This window comes from Lygodium microphyllum, chromosome 7 (genome assembly GCF_053477565.2).
Source record: "Lygodium microphyllum isolate KBCC chromosome 7, Lygodium_microphyllum_v1.1.10, whole genome shotgun sequence".
NCBI lineage: Eukaryota > Viridiplantae > Streptophyta > Polypodiopsida > Schizaeales > Lygodiaceae > Lygodium > Lygodium microphyllum.
Genome location: NC_141141.1, coordinates 50184939 through 50209599, shown reverse-complemented (window position 1 = coordinate 50209599; position 24661 = coordinate 50184939). Strand labels below are relative to the sequence as shown.

General features: G+C 40.2%; 1 protein-coding gene across 5 annotated transcripts in view; it reads right to left on the bottom strand.

Moving 5' to 3' along the window:
- Window positions 1-14798, bottom strand: part of LOC148033429 (pentatricopeptide repeat-containing protein At4g35850, mitochondrial-like) — a 103431-nt gene extending 88633 nt beyond the window's left edge. For 3 of the 5 annotated variants that reach the window (XR_015691310.1, XR_015691309.1, XM_087681352.1), the window contains exon 1: window positions 14543-14798. Coding sequence is in view for 2 of the 5 variants with exons in the window: in XM_087681352.1 (XP_087537478.1) it covers window positions 14543-14624 (82 nt within the window). In the remaining 3 variants the exon portion in view is untranslated. The remainder of the gene's footprint in view (window positions 1-14542) is intronic. The other 2 variants (XR_015691308.1, XM_087681351.1) reach the window with 1 other exon arrangement.
- Between the last annotated feature and the right edge of the window lie 9863 nt (window positions 14799-24661).

The window sequence follows — 24661 nt, the reverse complement described above, 5'->3', positions numbered from 1 at the left end:
TTATACAGCAGATCTTCATTGTCCACTGTCTCTTTCTCTCCCTTCTCTCTCTGCGTTCTCTCTCTCTCAGTCCTACGCTTCCGCACCGCTGCACTCTGACACACCATTCTTAAAATTTAGGAAGTTACTATTTTTGGACCCCAGAATCTATTCGCGTCATTGTCTTCGTTTTTACATGAAGATTAATTCTCTGGTCTGTGCCGAGGTCAAATTTTGCACCAATCATGGAGAATTTTAGGCCAAAAAGTTTAAACAGGAAAATTGTTACATGTATGCCATGTGGCACAAATTCCCAAAAGAGAGAGAGAGAGAGAGAGAGAGAGCATTAAAAAAACGTAATAGGCATAAGGGGCAGATGGGAGAATGAAGTTTGGAGGAGCTGAGGGCAGATTGCTGCAAGAAAACAAGCCATCGAGAGTACTTCTACGTCTCTAACTCAAGCACGGAGGTAGAGCTTGCTCCCTCTGATCACCTCTCTCTCAATTCTCAGAAGAAATGCTTTGCATGATGGATTGATTCCATCGAAGGTACAATTCTGTGTTTTCTATGCACATGTTGAATCGTAAGAACAGTGAACTCTGCTCATGCTGAATAAGAACAGTGAACTCTGCACATGCTGAATCGTAAGAACAGTGAACTCTGCTCATGCTGAATAAGAACAGTGAACTTTGCACATGCTGAACAGTAAGAACAGTGTGCTGGATAGTAAGAACAGTGAATTCTGCACATGCTGGACAGTCAGGGATGTTGGTCTGGACGTGTTGTACTGTTACTATGCAGCTGGGAGATGAAAACCAACTGTTCACATGTTATGTATTTTGGAACATTACCATTTTTGTAATTTTCTATCTTTTAATTGATAAAGAAATATCGAGAGGGGCGCCGGTCTTCGAGGCAAATCTGGTGTTGAGCGAGGGAGAGAGGTCTCTGTTTATGTATGTGTATGTAAAGTCCAGGTGTTAATTGAAGGAACTACCGCTTTATGTGAGTCATAGACCGGTTGCATGGTTCCATTGCCGAGATTTGACCCCGGGTCGCCTGGCTTTCAATGAGAGTGAGGGGGATGGGTAGTCTTTTTTATGGGGCGAGAGGTGAGTGGGGTGTTGTGCTATCGTGAAGGGTTTCAGGGGTGTGTCCTTGCATAAGCACCAAGAAATATCAAGTGATATGATGGATTCCCTACCCGATGGGGGGAGATAACATGGTGGACTACTGAACTGCGTCGGAGTCGAGCCGTGTCGCGTTACCGTGCCGTGTCGACTTCCGTGTCGCGTTGGGCTATGCCATGCTATGGTGCCGTGTCGCGTTGGGCTATGCCGTGCTATGGTGCCGTGTCGAGTTGGGAAAACCGTAATATGTTGTGCCATGCCGTGTTATGGTGTCATGTTGAGTTGAGTGAGGCGTGATATGTTGTGTCGTGCCGTGTTATGGTGCCTTCAGCCAGGCGACCCGGGGTTCAAATCCCGGCAATGGAACCATGCAACCGGTCTATGACTCACATAGAGCGATAGTTCGTTCAATTAACACTTGGACTTTACATACACACACAAAAACAGAGACCTCTCTCCCTAGCTCAACACCAGATTGGCCCCGAAGACTAGCGCCTCTCTCAATATTTCTTTATCAATTAAAAGATAGAAAATTACAAAAATGGTAATGTTCCAAAATACATAACCTGTGAACAGTTGGTTTTCATCTCTTCTAAGTAAATCCCAGCTGCATAGTAACAGTACAGCATGTCCAAATCAACATCCCTTACTATCCAGCATGTGCAGAAACTGTCTAATACACTGTTCTTACTGTTCAGCGTGAGCATAGTTCACTGTTCTTATTCAGCATGAGCAGAGTTCATTGTTCTTATTCAGCATGAACAGAGTTCACTGTTCTTACGATTCAGCATGTACAGAGTTCACTGTTCTTATTTAGCATGAGCAGAGTTCACTGTTCTTACGATTTAGCATGTGCATAGAAAACACAGAATTGTACCTCCGATGGAATCAATCCATCATGGAAAGCATTTCTTCTGAGAATTGAGAGAGAGGTGATTAGAGGGAGCAAGCTCTACCTCCGTGCTTGAGTTAGAGACGTAAAAATACTCTCCATGGCTGGTTTTCTTGCAGCATCTGCCCTCAGCTCCTCCAAACTTCATTCTCCCATTTGCCCCTTATGCCTATTACGTTTTTTTAAATGCTCTCTCACTCTCTTTTGGGAATTTGTGCCACATGGCATACATGTAACAATTTTCCCATTTAAACCTTCTGGTCCAAAATTCTCCATGATCGATGCAAAATTTGACCTCAGCACAAACCAGAGAATTAATCCTCGTGTAAAAACGAAGACAATGACGCGAACAGATTCTGGGGTCCAAAAATAGTAACTCCCTAAATTTTAGGAATGGTGACCCCTGCATTCCTGAAGCTGTTCTGTGCAACTTTTATCATTGCGACCACATCAAAAGTGTAATGTGGCTCAGTTACAGTGACTTTTATTCCGTGAGCATTCTCACACATGCATCTTTTGTCTTGGCCAGGCTCATTGTCCTGCACCATCTCCAGTGGCTAAGCACACAGTCCCAAACCACTGGCATTCTATTCTTCAGTGCTCATTCAATATGAAACTGGTCCTAAGGCTCAGACAAACCATTAGTCCAATTTATCCCAATGGTTGTCTCTTCTGGCCATGCAAAGATCCCGCTTGTTCCAAGAGAACTCTGGGGGTAAAAAGCAACAACAACAAAAGAAAATAAAAATAAAATATTTATAGAAGTAAATAAGAAAAGCAACTGTAAAAAGTATCACCACCTGGTGACACTATGACCCATCAATACAAAAGATTGATGTGAACCAAGATGTTATCTTTGATGAGGCTTGAACCTTCGATGACCCCATTGATGGTGATTCATGTGCAAGTGGATCTTCGTCATTGACTGAAAATCCCCTCCTTCCTTCTTAGCTACCTATTGGCACTCCTTCATCCTAGACTCCTTGCTCTCCATCCCCTCAAACCCCTTCTACTCCTCTTCCACCCTTGACAACTCTTATTCCTCCTTCATTAAAAACTGTTTCTACTCCTTCCCCATTCCTTCAGATGTCTTTTGGGAGACTTGAGCCATCCAAGGAGGAGCCCTCTTTTTCTAACGAGGCGGATGTACATTTATCTAGTGAGAGGGAGTCCCTTTCCCAAAAAAGTGCATTACAGGTACCAAAGGCCTCTCAATCTCCCTTGCAGCAAGATGAGCCTATCACCATTCCTTAATGGTAACCACAACTCATGAAGGATGCAAGTATTCTTCAACTTCCTGTAACCCCTTTAGGTCTACGTAGATCAACCAAGATACTGGCCTAGCATGATAGTCCACCTGTGTAAACTATGACCTTACATCTTAAATTCTTGAAGATCATGAGCCTACTATAATTAATGAGACTCTTGCAAAGGATATATGGCATCATACTATGCGAGAGGAGCTCGACTCTATCGAGCAAAATCAGACTTAAGAGTTGGTTTTGCGTCCACAAAACCGAAAGATGATGAGTGTGAAGCGCGCCTTTAAGACCAAGTACCTAGCTAATGAATCCTTGGACAAACACAAAACCAGACTTGTTATTAAGGGATTTGCACAGAGGATAGGGTTGAATTAGTTTGAGACTTTCACACCTACAACTCGAATGTTTATAATTCGAGCTATCCTAGCTCTTGCAACTAGTCACCATTGATTTGTCTTTCAAATGAACGTCAAGTCTACCTTTCTAAACGGTGACCTAAATGAGGAGATTTATCTTTCATACCCTCCTAGTTTTCTTACACAAGGGAAGGAGAATCATGTCTATAAACTGCAAAAGGCTCTTTAAGGCTTAAAGCAAGGTTCAAGGGCTTTGTATCAGAGAATTGATCAATTTTTCTTACAAAGTGGCTTCCATCAATCCAATCATGACCCCAACCTTTCAATTACAAGGTTGTGGGTGACAGGAGTATTTTAGTCATCTTGTATGTGGATGACTTGATTATCTTTGGGAGCGACTCACAGTAGGTTGATCAGACTCATGAGGTCTTGCAACCAGAGTTTGACATGACAAACCTAAGGATCCTTCGCTTCTTCCTTGGTCTGGAGATCTTGGTACCCGAGCAAATTTTGGCACAAAAGGAAAGAAAGTCAAAGGTAAAGCTTCCAGGAGATACTTCATGAAATTTCAAAATTATTCACCAATGGATGCCAAATGGATGGAAGAGGATGACTTGGCAGACCATCCTCAATTGTTATAGCTTTACCTAGATACCTTTCAATTAGAGTTGACTTTAGTTCAAGCTCAATCAAGTTCAGCAGAGCAAGGGTGACAGCTCTCATATGTACTAGATCTCAGATGTATATACCATGCATCCAACATACTGTGCTAACACTATGTTTGCCATGAGGTCACTATTTAGTGTAATAGTCACTATGAGATATATGCAGAGCAGGGGTCTGGAGCATTGCTTGATGCTCAATGGAAAGGTAGCACTTCCACTCTACCAGTTGTGGACAGCTCTTGTATGTAGTGGATCTTAGATGTATTTAGCATGCATCCAACGTACTGTGCTCACAGTATGTTTGCCATGAGGTCACTACTTAATGCACTAGTCACTGTGAGATGTATGCAGATGAGTATGAGTTTCACTCGAGCAATGGAACCATACTTTTTGCATCAACTTACGATCAATTTGGCATGAATTTTATCTCAATTTTGGGATAAAATTTTTGATCAATTTCTGCTCAATTTTTTATCAGCTTGAGAACCATTTATGGTTATTTTTAGGATCAATTTTTGCATTGATTGTTGGTTAGTTTTTGCAATGAGTTTGTGATTAATTGGGGTCACATTTACAACAATTTGTGATCAGATCTCAAATCAGTAAGTGATCAAATTATGCTCAATTTGCAATGATTTACATCTGGTTCCATGAACAACAACATGTTAGTAAATGCCATTGATAGTTTCAACCATGGTTTATGCTGAATTGATACTTTTTCTATGGTTGATAGTCAGAACGATTGAAAAACATGAGTGACACATGCATCCAATGAGTTTCTAGCAATAGTTCTGGACAAATTTTCAATTTTATGTTATGTGTATGCTCGGTGAAAATTTTCAACGGTTTTGGGGCACGTAGCATGGTTGGACAACAAATGCGCAACGTTGTGATTGTGATGCCTTATGGAAATTCCAGTGCAGTATCCTTTTCCTTTGGCACAATGCAATGCAATCGATGACAATTTGTAGGGATTTCAAGGGGGGAATCTGTCAAAGGAGCATAAAATTTTAAGATACTTTAATCTTGCTGGATATATTTGACTAACTTATCGATCAAATGTGCAAGGTTATTTGGCGCATGTGATGCACATGGCAGTTATTACATGGTAACAAGCCAAGGACCCCGAGAATGCAGTGGGTGTCAAAGGCAAAAGTTGTGATAAGTTATGCCAGCTAGGCTTTGGGGGTCAATTGGTGTCAGTTTTAACCCTAGGAGAGTTATTTGGCCAATAAGTGTTGATGATGACACTAGGGACTAGCATTAATTAATTAATTAATGCTAGTCTAAGGGTCAACAAAGATTGGGAACCACTTCAAGTTGCAAATGGCCGAGCCAATTTAATTATGGATGGGCACATTTAATTTTGGGCAAGGTCACAAGGGTTGAAATTAATGTTCAAGATTATTTAATTCTGAAAATTAATTGAATGGTTGGATAATGCTGAAAAATGGGTTTAGAAGGCTGCCACTTGGCAAAAATGCCCGTGCAAACTAAGAAAACGTTTTTGGGGGCTGGGTCTCAACCATTCAATTGCTTTACAGCTTTTTGAGAAGGGGAGAGAGAGAGATGCTGGTCTATTTTCTGATCAAAGAACAACAATTTGCTGCAGAAGACAACCATCTAGGGGCCTCAGCAAGCAGGGCACAACAAGGAATCACCTTCCAAGGGCTGGCAACAACATTGCTGATCAGATGATAGCATTTTGGAGGTGTTTGGCAGTAGGTGACTCCATTAAATGCAGGCTGGAGCAGGTAGCAAGCAGAATTTAGGGTTCTTTCACAAAGAAAATCAAATTTCTCTCTCATCTTGGCTTTCTCTCACCTTCGCCAACCCATTCTCAAGAGATCTCAGCTTTTCTCAACCATTTTGAGAAAATCTCAACTAAATTTGGTGGACAGCAAAGAGATATCTGCTGCAAACCCTAAATTTCTGCAGAAATTAGAGTTTGATAGCCACCTTGGGACCCGTGCCAATTGGTGAAGACATTGTATATTGAATTCAACACCTAAAACTTGAGTAATTGCAAGGAATTCATATGCCAGCCCATTCATAGTAATTTGGGGTAGCATTTGACCAGTTGGAGGTTCCATTTGTGCAAGTCTTGGGTGAAAAATCGAGGGGCAATTAGCCCGAATTGATTGCTGATTGTTGCTACAGCAAAGGGGCTTTTGGAACAACAAAGGAGATTGTAAATCTCAGCTTGTACTCATTCCAATAGCAATCAAGTTAAAGAAATACCAAAAGGGGTGCCAATTTTGGGGCCAACAAGGTGTCCAATGTCCGAGATTATTAAGGTAATTTGTGCATTTTAAGTTATCTTCATTTGATTGCTGTAATTAAGTGTGCTTAATCAAGGAATTACCACCCTTTCCAGGAAGGAATGATGACTTTGAATACATATTCACCATATCATCATGATGCCCTGAGCCTAGCACATTGAGACGGAGTGGGCTTCACAACTTGCTCCTCCAACTTCCAACATGGTCAAAGAGTCTTCAGACTACCACGGAGTCCATAGACCATGCGAGATCTCATGAGCCGAATACAATCTCATCCTCATGTATTGAGCTTAATGCACCACTCTAATGATTTTGCAAGAAGAACAAAAGCTCCACAAAGGACTCGCCATCTTGACGTGGAAACTGATACCATTTTCCTCTTCACCACCTTCATCTCCATCTCTACCTCTTTCATCTCTTCCATACGCATCTCTTCCTTCATTTACTCCAATGTCAAGTACGCAAATCAATACTTCTCAATCTCTCGATTTACTTCCTCTTTTCTACAAGATATCGATGATGCTCAAAATGAAAAAACTCTTCATACCAAATTTTGGGTCATAAGCCTAGAAGAGAATAGATTTTTTAATTTGAACTCAAGAAAAGGTAAGCAAAAGTTGTAAGATTCATTGGTGAGTACTCCATCTTTTCCTTCAACTTTTATATATCATGGTCAACTTGGTTTTGGTGAATCATCTTTTTCATCATTTGCATTTAATGGACAAAAGGAGACTAATTCATTTCCCACATCTACACCAATCACAAATCCATTTAATCTCCCACCCACTAGTTCCGTTGCATCTTCATTCTAACCTCCATTAAGTACACCTTTCATGACATCACACATCACACCAAGGGTCCTTCACCCTTAGGCACAACCTTTAGGACCTCGTCTTTTCCTTAGCCAAGTGGTGTCTCCATGATGGAGGTTCATCCTCCAGTCCACACACATTCAAGATTTTCATGGCCTAGGAATGCCACCTAGCCATTACCGAGTGTGGATCAATTGGTACCACAGTTTGCCTCCATACATTACCTGGTGGGCATTCTAGACATTTTGTTGTGCCCGGCTAGTTGTTGGATAGAGCTTATGTGTCCCGATGCCTCCATCTTTGCCACACTTTATAGAAACATTCATGTATAGTACCTCCACATCATTACTAAAACCCAAGTGATTAAATGTACTGAAGAAAAATCAATATTGTCAACATTGTCAAAAGGCTAGCTACTTTGATGACGAGTGTCAATCAAAAGCAAGAGGCACAACACCAAAAGCGAAGACTCAAACACCCACCTCTTAGTCAGGTAGCCCACAGTCGTGTTAATTTTGCCACTCACCAGGACCCAGATCACGCTACATTGGATTATGTTTCCAATGTCCCCCAGCTTGGGGTGAGCTTATTATCCGTTCAACAACTTTGTTGATTGGGTTAAGCAATTTTCTCCATAGAAACCACAGTCAAGGTCCTTGACTCACAAACCGGTTTAGCGATTGCTCGCAATGAGTACCACATGACAGTTTCTTTCCAAGTCCAACAGAGAGCTCTAAGTTCCATTGTTTCCATGCCTTAGCCATTCCATGGGAGACTACAAGCACGGAGTATCTTTGGCATTTTCACCTAAAACATCCCGGATACCACTCTCTTTATGAGTTGTCACGTCAACAAATGGTTAATGGCCTTCTACACTTGAACCTATCATGGGATATCTATAAAGCTTGTCAACTCGAAAAGCAATACCACACCCTATTTCCTCAATAGTCTTCACGTAGAGCTAAGATCCCTCTTAAATAGATTCACGTTGATCTTTATAGGCTGACATCCACCACTGCCTTGAGCAGCGCACTGTACTTCTTTTTCATTGTGGATAATCATTCTAGATACATATGGGTATCTTTTTCAAGCATAAGTTCGACGTCTTTTTATATTTTTTTACTTGGGAGCTACTGGTGCATAATCAAACCGGTCATCATGTAGAATACATGAGGAGTGATAGTAGGGGTGAGTTGACCTCTATCAACTCCCCTTTACGGAATGGAATCGAAGAGCATAGGGTCAAGACCATCATGAACACAGAGAGCTCCCTGAGTGCCTTTGAGTCGAGGCCATTAACACTTTAGTGTACATCCTCAACCAGTGCCCAACTTGTTGAGCTAAAATATGCATTACTTGCTGATTAGCCTCTTAAACAGCCCCAAAACACACTAAAAAAGCTTCTTTTAGAGTAAAACCCTAAAAGGGGGAGCGGTTCGAGAGAATTCAATGGAAACCCTAAAATGGGGAGCAATTCGAGAAAGTTTAGTGGAAACCCTAATTTTTTGGGCGCCCTTCCACATCTATAAATAGATAGGCTGCCCCCATTCAGCAATTATCCTTGTTTTGCAGGTTACACCAGCCCACACACCCTCTACTGCTGTTGGCGCATCCATTGCTGTAGGCGACAGCTCTCAGCTGCTGGTGACTGCTCCAAACTGTCCCGGACTGCTGTTCAGCCTGCTGTCCATCATCTCAAGGGTCGGTCAGCCAGCCTATGATTTCAGCATTGCAAGCCCTGACACTCTCAAACACTGTTTCAGCCTGCTGTTTACAGCAAACTGTGCACAATTTCCAACCCCCGATCAATGGTACATTGCTGCGTTTACCAGTTTCCAACCTCTAGACTGCTGTGTTTTGGTGACCAGCCTGCCGCCATTCACTATTCAGCACTCCTACACTTTGACTAGTGGTCACAAACTTGGGATCCGTCTTCGGTGGACGTCACACTCCGACATTGCTCTGCCCTTGAGCACACTGTACACTCTTACATTCATTTACAACATTCATTCACTTCAGAGTTGTGTTCTCTCTCTCCCTTCTTCTGTTTGTGTTCGAGTTTTTGTGTTTGAGTTTTGAGTTTTGCATTTAGGGTTTGAGTTTTGAGTTTTGCGTTTAGGGTTTGAGTTTTGCCCTCTCTCTCTGTGTCTGTGTCTTTGTGTTTCTATCGTGGTCGTGCACTCTGTGTCCTCAGTGCAAACCCTAACAGTCTTCTTAACACAACTGAGATTATCCCTTAAGCAGACTCCATACAATACATTTTTTGACTCTCGACCAATAGCTTTCCACTTTAGAGTCTTTGGGAGTCATGCCTACACGTACACCCCTAATGATAAGATAAGCAAGCTTACTCTTCGAGCTAATCTCTTGATTTTTATCAGATACTCCTCCAAAACGAAAGCCTATCATCTATTCTATCCTTGGACAAACAAGGTGATCATTAGGTGAGATGTAGTGTTTGAAAAGTGGGATACCATGCAATTTTCTGCACCCAATTCTAAGCCGTTTCCTCACATTATTCCCTCAACAATGATGCCTTCTAAGCCATGTCTACTGCCCGCTCCTGACCTACCCACAAATTCTTCAACTCCCAAGCCTCCTCTACAAGACCCATTACCTTACTTATACCAGCAAAACATGCGGAATTCAAGGATCCTTCCATCAAATTTCACTGTGGAGGGCCCTAGAAGATCTGCCCAGCTTGCACCTCAAGCATCATATGCGTCACTCTTTCCAACTGATTAAATAGTGCATTCTAAGACAAATAGTTGGCAAGAGGCTCTTCAACACCCCCAATAGTGAAAGGCCATGAAGAAGGAGCTAGAGAGTATTGACCAAAATGAGACTTGAATCTTGGTGGATCGTCCAAGCTACAAGAAAGTCATTGGGACAAAGTGGATTTTTAAGACTAAGCTAAAGGCTGATGGGACTTTAGACAAGTATAAGGCACACCTTGTGGCCCAAGGATTTCACAAAAATAAGGCATTGACTATGATCTTTGCTCCTACTGTGCGGCTAACATCATTTCATCTATTGGTTGCACTGGCCACTCACAATGGTTGGTCGATCTATTAGATAGGCATCAAAAGTGGCTTTCTGAACAAGTATCTGAAAGAGAAAGTCCACTTAAAACTACCACCTGGATTTTCTTATGCTGACCGGAAGGACAAGATCTTTCACATTCAAAAGGCTCTTTATGGAATGAAGCAAGCTCAACGATCTTGGTTCTAGAGGATGGATGACTTCCTTGGAACTCAAGGATACCATTCTACCCCTTATGATCCGAACTTATATGTACTTATCACGTTAGAGGGAATTAGCTATATCTTGCTATACATAAATGATTTACTTATTACTGACTCAGATTGTACTGCCATAATAAAAATCAAGGGCTTAGCTTTGTGCTACTTTTGAGATAATTGACCTTGGTTTGTTGTCTTACTTTTTGGAGATAGAGGTAGTTCGATCTAGGAAAATTATTTTTGTGTCACAACAAAAGTACGCTCTTCAATTAGTAGACCAATATTGCTACATGGATCAGACACAACCTGTGGCCACACCTCTTGATTCCACTATCCATCTTTCTAAGGATACCCTAGGTCACCCTTTGACGAGCACACCTATAGATCTATGGTAGGGAAATTCTTTTGGTTGATTCACACTAGGCCAGATTCAACTTACTCAGTTAGTTTACTTCGTCAGTATTTCACTACACCTAGATATCACATTGAATTGCATGTCTTCATGTTTTGAGATATTTGTGGTATACCTATTCTTATGGCCTGACTAATGGTTCCGGTTTATGTTTGCAAGGGTACACGACTCTAACTGGATAGGAGATCCTAACACCCGACGTTCCCATAGCAGCTACCTCTTTACTTTGGACACGACACCCATTTCTTGGGCCAACTGTAAGTAGAAGATGGTGGCGACCGCAACCTATATTTTTTACACAAACAGTCAACACCGAAAAAAAAACATTGCGGTTCCATCCACCTTTGCACGACTTGGTAGGCCACTAGGCAACTAACCTGCACCCTTTGTCCAATGCCTTGGCCTCTCAGGTGACCACTTGGACTCCCTTAGTAAGATAACCATCACCTCTGTAGTCCTGGGAGGCCACTAGGCAACCGACATGCACCTTTTATCCAATGCCCCGTCTGCTTTAGGGTGGAACACCTTGGGGTAAAAACAAAAACAAAAACACACACCAAACATTGGATTGGTCTTCCTTTCTAGCTTAGTTTTTGGGTCTAAGAGAAGGTGTTAAACTAAAATATGCATTACATGTTAAATTAGCCTCTTGAACAACCCCAAAAATGCTCAATTAATGAAAACCCTAAAACGAGAAGCAGTTCAAGATGGTTTACAATGGGGAGAGATTCAAGGTCACAAAACTTTTTATAAATAGGTAGGCTGCCCTCAATTCAGCCCAATCTCATTGGTGAAGGTTTCATTGTTTCAAACCCTCTAGCTTTGCTACCCACACCCCGTTCACATAGGACATCTCAACCAAGGCTACCTGACCTTGTCTACACCCATCCGAGGCCTATTTCCAACCTTCATTGTGCAGTCCACACCTTCTACAACTGTTGTCCTGCCCTAACTGTTGTTATTGTTCACTCCTTTACTATTGCCAAGTGCCACATGGCATTCTACTACTACGTTTGTACCTATCAGGTGTCACCCTACCCCAAACAACTATAAAAATTTTGCATTTGCCTCAACAAGTTGCCACTTCACCATCTCTATATGCATTTACCTTGTAGGCTATCGTACATACTGCCCATCACCATCTCCATATGCATTGTATTCAACATTCATTTCAAACTCAATGCAATTTTCTCTTCTCTTCCTACCTGTCTTTTTTCTTCTCCTTTTCTCTCCATGTTTGTGTTCCTCTTCCATTGAGCACTCTCACATATTTAACTTAGAAAATGAAATCCAAGTAGGAAAGCACAAGAGTGTGTACAACCAAACAGGTTGGGCAACCAACAGAGTGCTCCTGGACTCCTTCTCTCTAATGAGATGTAGTGAGCACTGTGCATGTATCAAATGATAATGACAAGGAGGAGAGGTGGCCTGTAAAAAGGCATAAATAACACAAAATAATGGCCTAGAGCTGGGCAACTAACAAAGTGCTCCTACACACACACACACACACACACACACACACACACACACACACACACTCTCTCTCTCTCTCTCTCTCTCTCTCTCTCTCTCATAGGATGTAGTCTGCATGTAACGGACGATAATGATGAGGAAGAAAGGTGGCCTATAAATAGACATAAATAAAGGAAAATAATGATCAGGTCGACCAACCATAAATGCTAGTCGGCCAAGTTCAAAATGTGCGCCATCCATTCAAAATAACGAGTCCAGAAAAGGGGACAATGAGATGTACTCCACTGATATTAATATGTAGATGCCGAAGGGGAGAGGAAAACCAAGACCAATGTCCTCACACAAGCACTTGACCATTAGTAATTTGCCACCTTCGTGAGTACGTCAACATCATTATCCACCATAAGTCCATCATGCCAACTAAATGGAACCCAACTCAAACTCTAGCCTAGAAAAGTGGAACTAACCCCATCATGTCGTGTCCTAGGAGAGATTGTATGATTGTCGACAATTGCAACAACACTTGGGCTATCAATGTGAATCATTGAAAAAATAGAGCCAAGAGAAAACATATAACCACAATGGGACCTTCAACTACTATTGAGGTCTCCTAACCAATAGAGTCTATTGGCTCTTGCAATGTTAGTCCTTGACAGAAATTCAACCCATATATTTAAGTACTAAATGGATAACTTAAAATGTGCATATTGTTACTCCAACAAGATGCTCTATGTGCATAAGAATATTGTGAGAGTATAGTTTATGCTTTTGTGAAGACTTGAAAGATATGGCACAAAAAGCCTATAGAGCCTCCAAGACAATGAAACTCAAAAGCTAGCAATTTTTCTAATAATGAGCTAATTTCCTTATCTTCCACATTATCCAAGTGAAGAATCTGCAACATAGATTATATCAGCCTTGAACTCCTTGCCATTGATCATTGATATTCCCCAATGACAATTATGAGAAGCTTAGATTTTGCATTTTGCTTTGGAGATTTATACAGAATATATGATTCTAAGACCTCACCTTGAATTTGAAGAGTCCCATTGTATATTTGTCATGGAAAGAGGGAGGTGATCTAACACTCAAAAGAGTGTGCAAGTACAAACAAGAGGAGAGTCCTCAAAGGTGCGTTCTATTGTATAAAAAGTCACAAATCAATGGGAATGTCCCTAGCATTTTGCCAGACAATGTAGTCATGCTACCTACTATCAACCCAGGAGTTGATGGCAACTAGCTAGAAATTCCTCCAAATCTTCTACCTTCAAATCAAGATAAGTCTACTACACTCAATCAAAACACATGATGCCTGAGCCTTATCATTGATCACAATCACCCCAAAGATTATACAAATCTCACAAATATATTCACTTTTTTCCGAGGCTTGAAAGCCTCACACTTAAAGTATTTGGAGTCTTCGTAACAATCAATTTAGAGAGTTAAAGATATGGCTTGCCTTTTAATGAGATCATCCCTCAATATAGTAAATCATATTAGACTTTAACTACCCATGATGCTATTGTTGGTGTTATCAAATGGCAATTACATTTGGCAATTATGTCAAGATTGCATTTTGAGTTCCCTTGGAATGATAGATGTGACGAGAAAGGATGTCCTCTCAAAAACTCCTTAAAGCATCGTATCAGCTAGCACATTGCCTTTCTCTGCTCATCAATTTAGAAAAACTATTCTCTATTGCCTAAGTTTTTTCAGCATTAGTAAAAGCAAGGGGTATCCTTCTCAGCATACTTGCTCTACTGCTTAGCCGAGACTCCATGTCAGTGCCAGCTTTTGCAAGATATATGCTCGGTTGTCGTAAGGTCGTCCTGTAGTCAAGTAAACAGGTGTGGTCTTGCCAGCCGTCAAACTAAAGTGCTGATTGAATCAAGGACCACAATGTTCCTATGTATAGCTGATTGGAAGCTGTAAACACCGTGCGTGCGTGCGTGCGTCCGTGCGTGGGTGTAACAGGCATTCCACAAAAACTGCGTGTGCGTGTTTCGAGAAGTAAAATAGACTAGCTAAAATACATACCCGACGGAGAGGATCCGAAAATGGGAGACAAAGTCCGACAGCCCTGGCGCATCACGCGACGCATGGACAGCTGGAGAGCCATGGCCGAGACAAAGGAAACGAGAGCTCTTGAAGAGGCCTTTGCTCCTCCTTCCTCCTTTCTGCTGCCTCTTCTTCTTCTTCTCCTCCGCCTGCTTCCTTCCTAGGCCTACTTCTCCTCTCCTCCTCTTCCTCTGTTCGAAATTAAAGCTACCATGTCAACCTACCGGGGTGTGAATTGTCCCTTAAGGTGGCACTACACACATTTTTCACTTGAGTGGTAAGGGTGGGTGGGCTCACACTTGCCCGGTGGACAAAAGGGTGAAAAATCCACTTTTCCACCCATCTACGAGGATTTCCCAAGAGTTGTCCGCCATCTCATTCACATTAGTGGTGGACAAGGAAAGGAGCCAAAGAGAAGACATGGCATGAAGGAGAAGTATCCGTGCTGGGTAGGCCGGAAGAGAGGAGCAAAAACTTGGCCATGACGTGTCAAAAAAGGCCCCTAATTTTTTTGGCCTTCCACCATGTGTGTGAACATACAGTTTTCCATGCTGAAATTTGATTGGCCATTTGTATTTGGGATGCCTGTTTGTCTGCCGAGTCTGAACCCACCCTAAGGTCCCCTTGTATAACAGCAAATTGGGGGATGTTTTCCTTTTTTACCAATAAGCTTAACATTTTAGGTCTTTCCGTATCAACAAGACATAGGTACACCCCCTCACACGAGAGAAAATAGACCCCAGTTCTACAGAATACATACCCCAATTTAGGGAAGAATTTGCACTTTTTTTACCCTCCTTATTCATTGATATGTGGAATGCATCATCCTAAGGCTCTGCCAAAAAGTGCATGAACAACCTATGGGAAAGCTTCCCTTCCCAAACAAACAATGGCCAAGAAGGGTGATAAATGTAATCAAGGAAGTCAACATGGGTTTAGCCATGTGCATAAAGGGGGTTACCCTTGCCACATAGAAGTAGGTTCTCATTGGTCCTTTAACATATAGGCAAGCAACCCCCCACCCTACCAGAACCTGCATTGGTTGCCAAGTAAATGCTATCATTTTGAGACCTCTTTGTGTGGGCTTTTGCTCGATTCAATTGGTAATTTTACTAGATATCAATATAACTAGTGGTATCAAGTGCAAAGTTGCATTTCACTCGTTGTCCATGTTGTTGCAAGCAATTACTCATAAAAAATTATAACATAAAATTTATATGAAGTAATTTATGAAAACCAAGTTTAGGAGCAAAAGGGAGGAATCTACATGAGGAGGGGCTTTCTTACATAACTTTCTTTTGCTCACAAAACATAATGGATTATGAGCAAAACCATATGTTTAAACAAATTATGAAAATGGCAAACACACAAAACACATTATTCAAAAATGTTGAGATAGAATAGTTCAAATTTTATGTCACCAAATTTCAAGGAAATGTAGATAAGAAAATAGGTTGAAAGCCTGTAATTAAATGACCCAGTACAAAACAATATGGAGTTGAAGCAAAACAATGAAAGAAATAGCTTGAAAAAAAAATGTCTACATTGAAAAGCTTCCCATTTTAGAATGAGCTTGATCATCTAGTTAGAGCCATTGAGGATAACATGCAACATTAAAGATGTTGTTTCAAATTTGTCAAATGAACTAGAAGCATAGATATATGTTGAATTGTTAGTTAGTGTTCTTGGACTTTCTTTTCCTAAAAATATAAACAAACACACAATATTTGTAAGTGAGAAGTAGTTATAGACATAAGTGGGAGCCTAAATCTCTAAGAACAAGACCAAAGGGAGATGCTCAACAACGAGTGTAAGGCTCCTACAAATTATGTTGATCATCACCACAAAACTAACATTGCCTTTGCAATGGCACCTGGGTCATAGAAGCACAAGTGCAACTATGTAAATATCTCAATAATATAAATATACATACCCCCCCCCCCCCCCCCCCCCCAAGATCAAAGAAATAGAAGATTGATAGTTACAACATCGTATTTTGGGAAAGGAGATAAAACATTTTGTAACCCAATAGATGCTTCTTGACTTCTTTTTTATAGCACATCATTGAATGCAATGTTGCTAGCGATATTTGGTATCGTTTTTGTTTCATATAGAAGTACATTTACTCCATACAAGGATTCACCTTCTTAAAAGTTCAACACATGACTACTCATTAGTAGACACCAATATTCTTAGATAAAGTCCCGAGTAGGCAAACAAACTTTGGTCCTTAAGACTTGTTGAATATCATTAGAAATACCAATTAGATAGGAAATAATATTTACTTCACAAATATTTGATATTAGAATAAATTAAGTAGAAAAATTTTGATACTAGAATATATTTAAAAATTAGTCTTTGAGATTTAGAGTTTAGATTTTAGGGTTTAGGGGATTGTTGTTATTAGAGATGCCATTTAATACGATGTTATTATATATGTATCCATGGCCTCTCTTATTAAGGACATGAAAATCAATATCATGCCATGGTAAATACCTATTGCTATGTTCAACGTTTTCATTAGAAGGATTGGCGTGTTTTTCTCAAGCAATAACAAAGAGGAAGAACCCCCCCCCCCCCCCCCCCCCCCCAAGGTCTAACAAATTCAAGTGCTCCATAGAGTACAAAGCAAAGTTATCATCCATCTCCATTATAGGATTTGCACTGTAGCAATATTTAATGTCTCTTTGCATCAAGTGCAAACCAGAGTTGTTGATATCTAAAACTTCAAAATTTGCCAAAATGATATGCTTTCCAACAAAATATTAAACTCCAATTTACATTGATCACATTACCATAAACATGATCTACCAATATTTGCATGGAATGTCCTCCTATTGTAGTGATTTTCCAACAAGTGTTTTAAAATTGTTTAGATGGTGACACATTACCCACAACAACATTCTACCAAAATTTACATGGAATGTCTTGCCAATACCATCATAGACAAGATTTATATGTGGTCACTATCTCTTGAAAAACATTCAATCACACCATAACCTTCAACAGTCACTCACGTGCTTTGAGATAATCCCAACACCCTAATATAATGTCACAAACTTGAAGAACAAAGGACCACATAACAATGTCATTAGGGGAACCATTGGAAACAATTGGGAAAAACTCTAAGACTGCTTTCTTGAGTATGTTTATAGAAAGCACAAGACAGCCATAGATGTCATGAAGAAGCTGAAGCAGATTTGGCAAAAGTCAATCTTGGTGCAAGATTATGCCCAAAATTTCAAAAATGTATTGAATAGGCTAAATGCAAATGATAGACCTTCTATAGACCTCCAATGTTCATACTTTCTAAAGGGATTGGACAAAACCACTGTTGAAGCAATTGCTGATGTCAAAGTGCACGGAAATAATACTATAGATGTGCTAGAGCTGAAGTGGCACAAAGCATGAAGAAAAGGCTTGGCCAAAATATGTCCAGGAAGAAGAGCATTAAGGATTCTAAAGATTCGAACTTTAATGAAAGCAACGATGAGGATGATTTCTTATCAGGGTCTGAGTCAGTTACCAAATCAAGTGACATAAAGAATAAGTCTAAGAAGAAAAAAGGTTATTCTAAAGATAAGAAAAGGGGAAAAGGAAAAGAATGTAAGATGGCTTTGGAAAAATGGTTAGAGGAGAAAATAACGAAAGAGTTGCTAGACATGGGAGTTATCAATACTCTAAGGAATGTGAAGTCGTGCAGTTATGTTAGAAGATGGGCCACTAAAGAATGCTAGTATAACCCAATGGTGTAGAATATGAGAGCACAACTAGCACCACTAGCGGGGCATTGGTAAATCGAATTGGACCTCAGATAACACAACAATGGGGATTTAGAGGTTTTGCTTGGAATGGTCAACCACTAAAGCAATGTGGCAATGACCAACCAAGATAGTGGAATAATGCCTAGTAGAGGTAGCGAGGGCCTTACTACTACTATGGTAGGTAGGGACATACATTAAGACATAATTGTGAGTTATGGATACACCATAGGGCTAAGAGGGGGATGCAGACTAATGACAATCAGGAAGAGATGCAACCAACAAGAGCACCATGTGGACAACAACCATTGGCACCCGCATTAGTGGGCTTAGTCGAAATCCCTGTAGAGATCACACACGGCTAGACAACTAGTAGTGAGAGTAGAAAATTAAAGAAGCTTTGCAAAAATATGTGCCAAGTAAGGGTGTGTCAAGTATAAGCCAACATAGGTTAGAGTAGCATGAGGGTTGCAATTGTTCAATTTACATAATTATATAGGATTGTCCAGATGATATGGCTGTCTTGGCCATAACCATGACCAAGGCGAAGCCCAATATAAATTGGAATGAGCAAGAGAAGGCTAGGGAAGTACCCTTCAAAGAAGTTCCAAAGTTATAAAAGAAAAAGGAGTTAAAGCAACTCAATTTCGCAAACCCATTGTAGGTAGTGCAGGGGAGTCAACAGCAATATGCAAAAAATCTATGAGAGTTGCTCCTAATAGGGGTACAATTTAGTGGCTAACAACAAAGTTTGGATCTCCATGAACATCCTCAAGGTTCACATGAGTTATTTGTAGCATTACCTAGATGTCCCTTATTGTTAAATTTGGAATAGATCCTTGATTTCATTCCAAGATTCAAGGAAAACCTTAGCAAAGATTATGTTGAATCAAGGAAAAGTCTGGAGACAATATGTTGAAGACTAAATAGATGTTTTAGATTATCAAGTCATGATTCCCACACAATCTGAAGTGGGGGATTACAATGTGCCAACCATCCAAGTGGAATAATTGGGCTTTAAATTTGATTATGTTTTTAGATGGAGGATTTGGAGTAAACATTATTCCTAAAGAGTTGTATCTTATGCACAAATTACAAGGACTTGTACCAGCACCTTTCCAAGGAAAGATGACTAAACAACACATGCTTTAGGTTTTGGGGATCCTAAGAAGGATCCACTCATTCGAGTTGTAGGGTTGAAGTTTAAGGTAAGCTTTGTGGTTCTCCACATAGAAGGTCTAGGAGATTCATATCACATGCTTTTGGAAAGGCCTTGGTTTAGACTATCCAAATTATGGTGCCGGGGCATGTTATGGTGCCGAGGCATGTTGGCAGGATTGGGGTGCAGATATTGTAATCATTCCTCATGGTAGTAAGAAGGTAAAGTTATCCACAGCCAATCAAGTAGTATTGAAACCCAAATACCATCCATTGGTTGCTCAGACAACAAGTGTTCCACCTGAAATAGAAGATGATGAAGAGGAATGTTCTTATAAGTAGATCCTACCATTGTACCTATTTTTTAGGTGGATGTTGAAAAGATGTTAAAATATAACGTATTTGCAATAGCACCACTACAAGCAAAAGGTTCACTACTGCAGGTAGAAGGTTCATTGCATGCAAAAGGTTCCCTGTTGTAGGTAGAAGGTTCATTGCTATAGGCAAAAGGTTCACTACTGCAGGCAAAAGGTTCATTACTGCAGACAAAAGGTTCACCATTGTAGGTAACAAAGTCATTGCTTCAGGAAAATAGTGACATGATACAACAAAACAACAATTTGAATGAAGTAAGCATTGATTTCCCTGTGAGTGGTAAAGAAATTAATGAGTTGACTAAAAAAGAGCAGGATAATGCTTTATTAGAAATAGAGGAGGCATTGGATAAGGTTAGTCAACAAGCTATCATTGATGCAGAGTTAAAATCTGAACATACTTTGAGTAAGTGAGCCAAAGTGCTTGAAGATGAGGTTCAAGAAGTAAATTTGGATGCTAAGTCAAGTTCTAAACTAATTAAGATGAGCATTTTTATTGAGAAAGATTTCAGGTAGCAGGTGATTTAGTTATGCAAATAATTCCAATATATTTTTGCATGGGAGCATACCAACATGAATGCAACAACTACCACTAACCCATTTCCTCTTCTATTCACATACTCTTTGTTGGATGATGTAGTAGGTCATGAGATCTACAATTTCCTGGATGGTTTTTGAAGATATAATCAAATTTGAATGCATCTAAATGACATAGACAATACTGCTTTTATAACAAGATGGGGAGCATTTGTGAGTATTGTTATGAATTTTCGATTAAAGAATGGACCACCTAAGTTTAAAGGAGTAGTGCACAAAGTTTTTGATCCTTATCCCACAACCTTTATGAGAGCCTTTATAGATTATTTTTGTGTATTTGGTAAGAAAGTAGATTACCTTCAGCATCTTAGGCTTTGTTTTGAAATATCTCGTCAATTTGGAATGTCTATTAACCCATCTAAATTAGTTTTTATTGCCAAGAGAGGCATCCTTTTAGGACATATTATTTCATAGGAAGGTATGGCTATAGATGGGAAAATTTAAGCAGCTTAGAAGGCTAATATACTTACAACAGTTTAGGAAGTGATGCGCTTTGTGGGGCAAGTGAAGTGGCATAGTAGGTAACTTTGATACTTGGATCATATCTATTCTTCTTTCACTTTGCTCACTAAGAAGTTCAATTTGTATGGAGGCATTGCTAGGAAAATGCTTTTAGTATATTAAAGAAGATATTGGTAGTAGCATCAATCTTGCAACAACCGCAATGGGATATTCAGTAATTGTCGAGCTTTTTATGTTGCGGTGGGTGCAATCATGATGCACGAAAAGGTTATAGGCTAGTTTAGTCACGTCTACTATGCTAGTAGAAGGCTAAGAGTAGTAGAGAAGAACTACATGATGATTGAGAGAGAAGCTCTTAGAATTATGTTTGTATTACATAGAAGTTTAGGCATTACTTATTGGTTGGGGAACCAAGTAATCTTTCAGGTTGATAATCAAGCTTTATTGTATCTTATCAACAAGCCACAACTAATAGGAAGACTAGCAAGATAGATGCTTCTTTTGCAAGACTTTGATTACAAAATAGTGCATACACTAGGAAAATACCATGTTGTAGCTGATTTCTTAAGTAGGATCGAGTTAACAAATCCTATACAGGGGATCAATGATTAGTTACCTGATGGAGAGTTATTCAATGTCTAGGTACATCACTTCAATGCTTTCTATGATCAAATGCTAAATTTTCTACTTGGGGTAATGCTCGTAGATTTGTCTAGAGATCAGTGAAGAAGGGTGGCATTACAAAGCAGACACTTTTAGGTCATATTAGGAGTGCTATACAAGGAAACTATAAACAATGTATTAAGAATACATGTGATTATTGAAGAGTGGCTCTATTGTACTACATGAAGCACATGTGAGATTATCAAGAGGACACTTCTTTGGTGAGATCACATATAAAAAAGATTCTCCAAGGCTGGTTTATGATGGCCGCTGATACTCAAGGATGCTCATCAGTATGTGAAGGAGTGCATTATGTGTATGTAGGAAGGTCAATCTTAGCCTAGAGATGGGATGCAAGATCATCTAGATCTGACTTTAGAGCCCTTCTAGAAATGGGCATTGACTTCATTGGTCATACTAAACTAGCAGCTTGTCAAAGGAAAAATCAATACATTCTAGTGCGCATGGACTACTACATTAAGTGTGTTGAAGCTAAAGCTTTGTGGGATAATAAAGCAGTAAGTGTAGCTCAATTTCTTTACTCCAATATAATGACCATATTTGATTGCTCTATTGAGTTAGTAAGTGACCACAATAAATATTTTCTAGATGAAGTAATCAGGGAGATGACTTCTAAACATATGAGTTTGCACAAAAAGTCAACAACTTACCATCCTCAAGCAAGCGGGCACACCGAGTGCTCAAACAAGATTTTGCAGTGGATTATGAAAAAGATAGTGTTGATTGATAATTGTAAGGATTGGAACACTAAACTTAATTCACTACTATGGTCATACAACTTATAAAGTGGCTACAGGTTTGACTCTATTTAAGCTCGTATATGGACTTAAACATTTTTAACGAAGGAGATATTGTAATGGTATATAATTCCAAGCTTGGCAAACACCCAGGGAAGCTGAAGTTGCGATACACAAGTCTATATGAAATTATCAAGGATGTTGGCCAAGGAACCTTTATTTGGCCTCATTGCATGGTGAGGTTATTAATCCAGCAATGAATGGATTTAGATTACAGAGACTAGTATACCCAGAATACGATGACCCAAATCAAGCAGCACAAGGAAAGGAGATAGTAGCAATTAACTTCATTCAGCCTTCCACAGTGCTACTTGATACAGTAAGTTATGATTTACTGCCTAAAGTGATAGTCTATAATTATTTGACTATCATGGTTGTTTGCAAGTTTTCAGGGGTTGAGTCTCTACATGAAGTGCCACTATGGCATTGTGACATTATTGCAAATATATTTATATTTCAAGTGATTCTTGATCATCATTCACACGTCAAACAAGTCTTGGTATTTCCATAGACTTGCCGCAAGTGATGCAGGACTTTGTGAAGTTGCAATATTTTGTCCAACCAAAGCTTGCTCATGGGAACGTAATGCAAGGTGAACATGTTTTAAAGGTTTTGTCACACACCATCATAGCATGGGTGAAGTGCTCTTTGGAAATTTTTTTAACTTTTAACCATAAAGTCATCATTGATGGAACATTGGGTGAACTAACTTCAAGTAAAGGGATTTTAGCACCAAAACTATATGAATTCTTGAACTTCAATTGTGTGAAGCACAATTGATAGGTCAAAAGTCAAGTGTCTTGAAGCATGCACTTAGGGAATGGTACTATAAGTTTGATGCTTTTATGCAGTCATAGGGCTATATCCATAGTGCTATGGATCTGTGCTTGTAAAGCCAGTGATGGATCTTTGCTTATTTTGGTACTCTATGTGGATGACATGCTATTAGCAGGGAAATCTCATGATGAGCTAGATGCTCTTAAGGCTCAGATCAAGAAGAGCTTTGAGAAGAAGGATCTGGGGCAAGCCTCTCACATACTTGGTATGCACATCCATCATGGACTCCTCTACTTGTCACAGAGGGAGTACATTCATAAAGTCCTTGAGTGCTTCCACATGCACGGCGTGAAGCCTATTGGATGTCCATTGCCTTCTTATGTGAAGGGACCACAGGTCGATTTTCGCAGACATATGAGTAGAGGACCGAGATGGCCAATATTCCCTATGCATCTACAGTGGGCAGTCTTATGTATGCCATGATAGCCACTCATCCAAATATTGCCTTTGCAGTTGGTGTTGTGGCATGCTATATGGCTACACCTAGCAAGAAGCATTGGGATGCTATGAAGGGTATCATGAGGTACCTGAAGGGCACTGTAGATATGTGTATATGCTATGGCAGCTAGGATACAAGGGTTGTGGGGTACACTGACTCTGATTATGCAAGACATGCAGATACTAAGAAGTCCACTTCTGGCTATGTGTTCACCTATGCTAGAGGTGTTGTCTCCTAGATTTCCATGGTGCAGAAGTGTGCGGCTTCCACACCACTGAGGCCAAGTATGTTGTAGCCACTAAGGCTTGCAAGAAGACCATATGGTTAGGCCAATTGGCTCATGACCGTGGTATTGATGCTATCCCTACAATGCATTTGGATTCTATGAGTGCTATTCAATTAGCCAACAATCTGGTCTTCCATGCGAAGACAAAATATATTGAGGTGAGGTATCACTTCATACATGGGGTCATTGAGGACAAGTCTGTTGACCTTGTCAAGATCTCGATTGACCAAAATTGTGTAGATCTACTCACCAATTCCTCAAGATATTGATGGGCATGGGATGAGATGACGTCTTTCCTCATCCTATTGTGCATGTGTACATGTTGTCTTTTCTTTTCCTTTTTCACTCCTCACTAGGGCAAATTCGCCTTTAAGTGGGAGGTTGTTGCAAGTAAAGGTGCCTCCATCTAGCTACGTGTATATTACTACATTGATAGTACTTGCATCTGCATACTGCAGGTGGTGGACACCCGTCACTGTCACTTTATTCTTTATTCTTTTAGTGGCAGATGAATAAAGGGAAGGCCGATCACACATTGTGACTATTGGACTTACCACATTCTCTCTCTCTCTCTCTCTCTCTCTCTCTCTCTCTCTCTCTCTCTCTCTCTCTCTCTCTCTCTCTCTCTCTCTCTCTCTCTCTCTCTCACTCTTGCTCTCTTGCCATAGCTCTCTCTTGCAAGCTTCGATCCTTCTCACCTTTC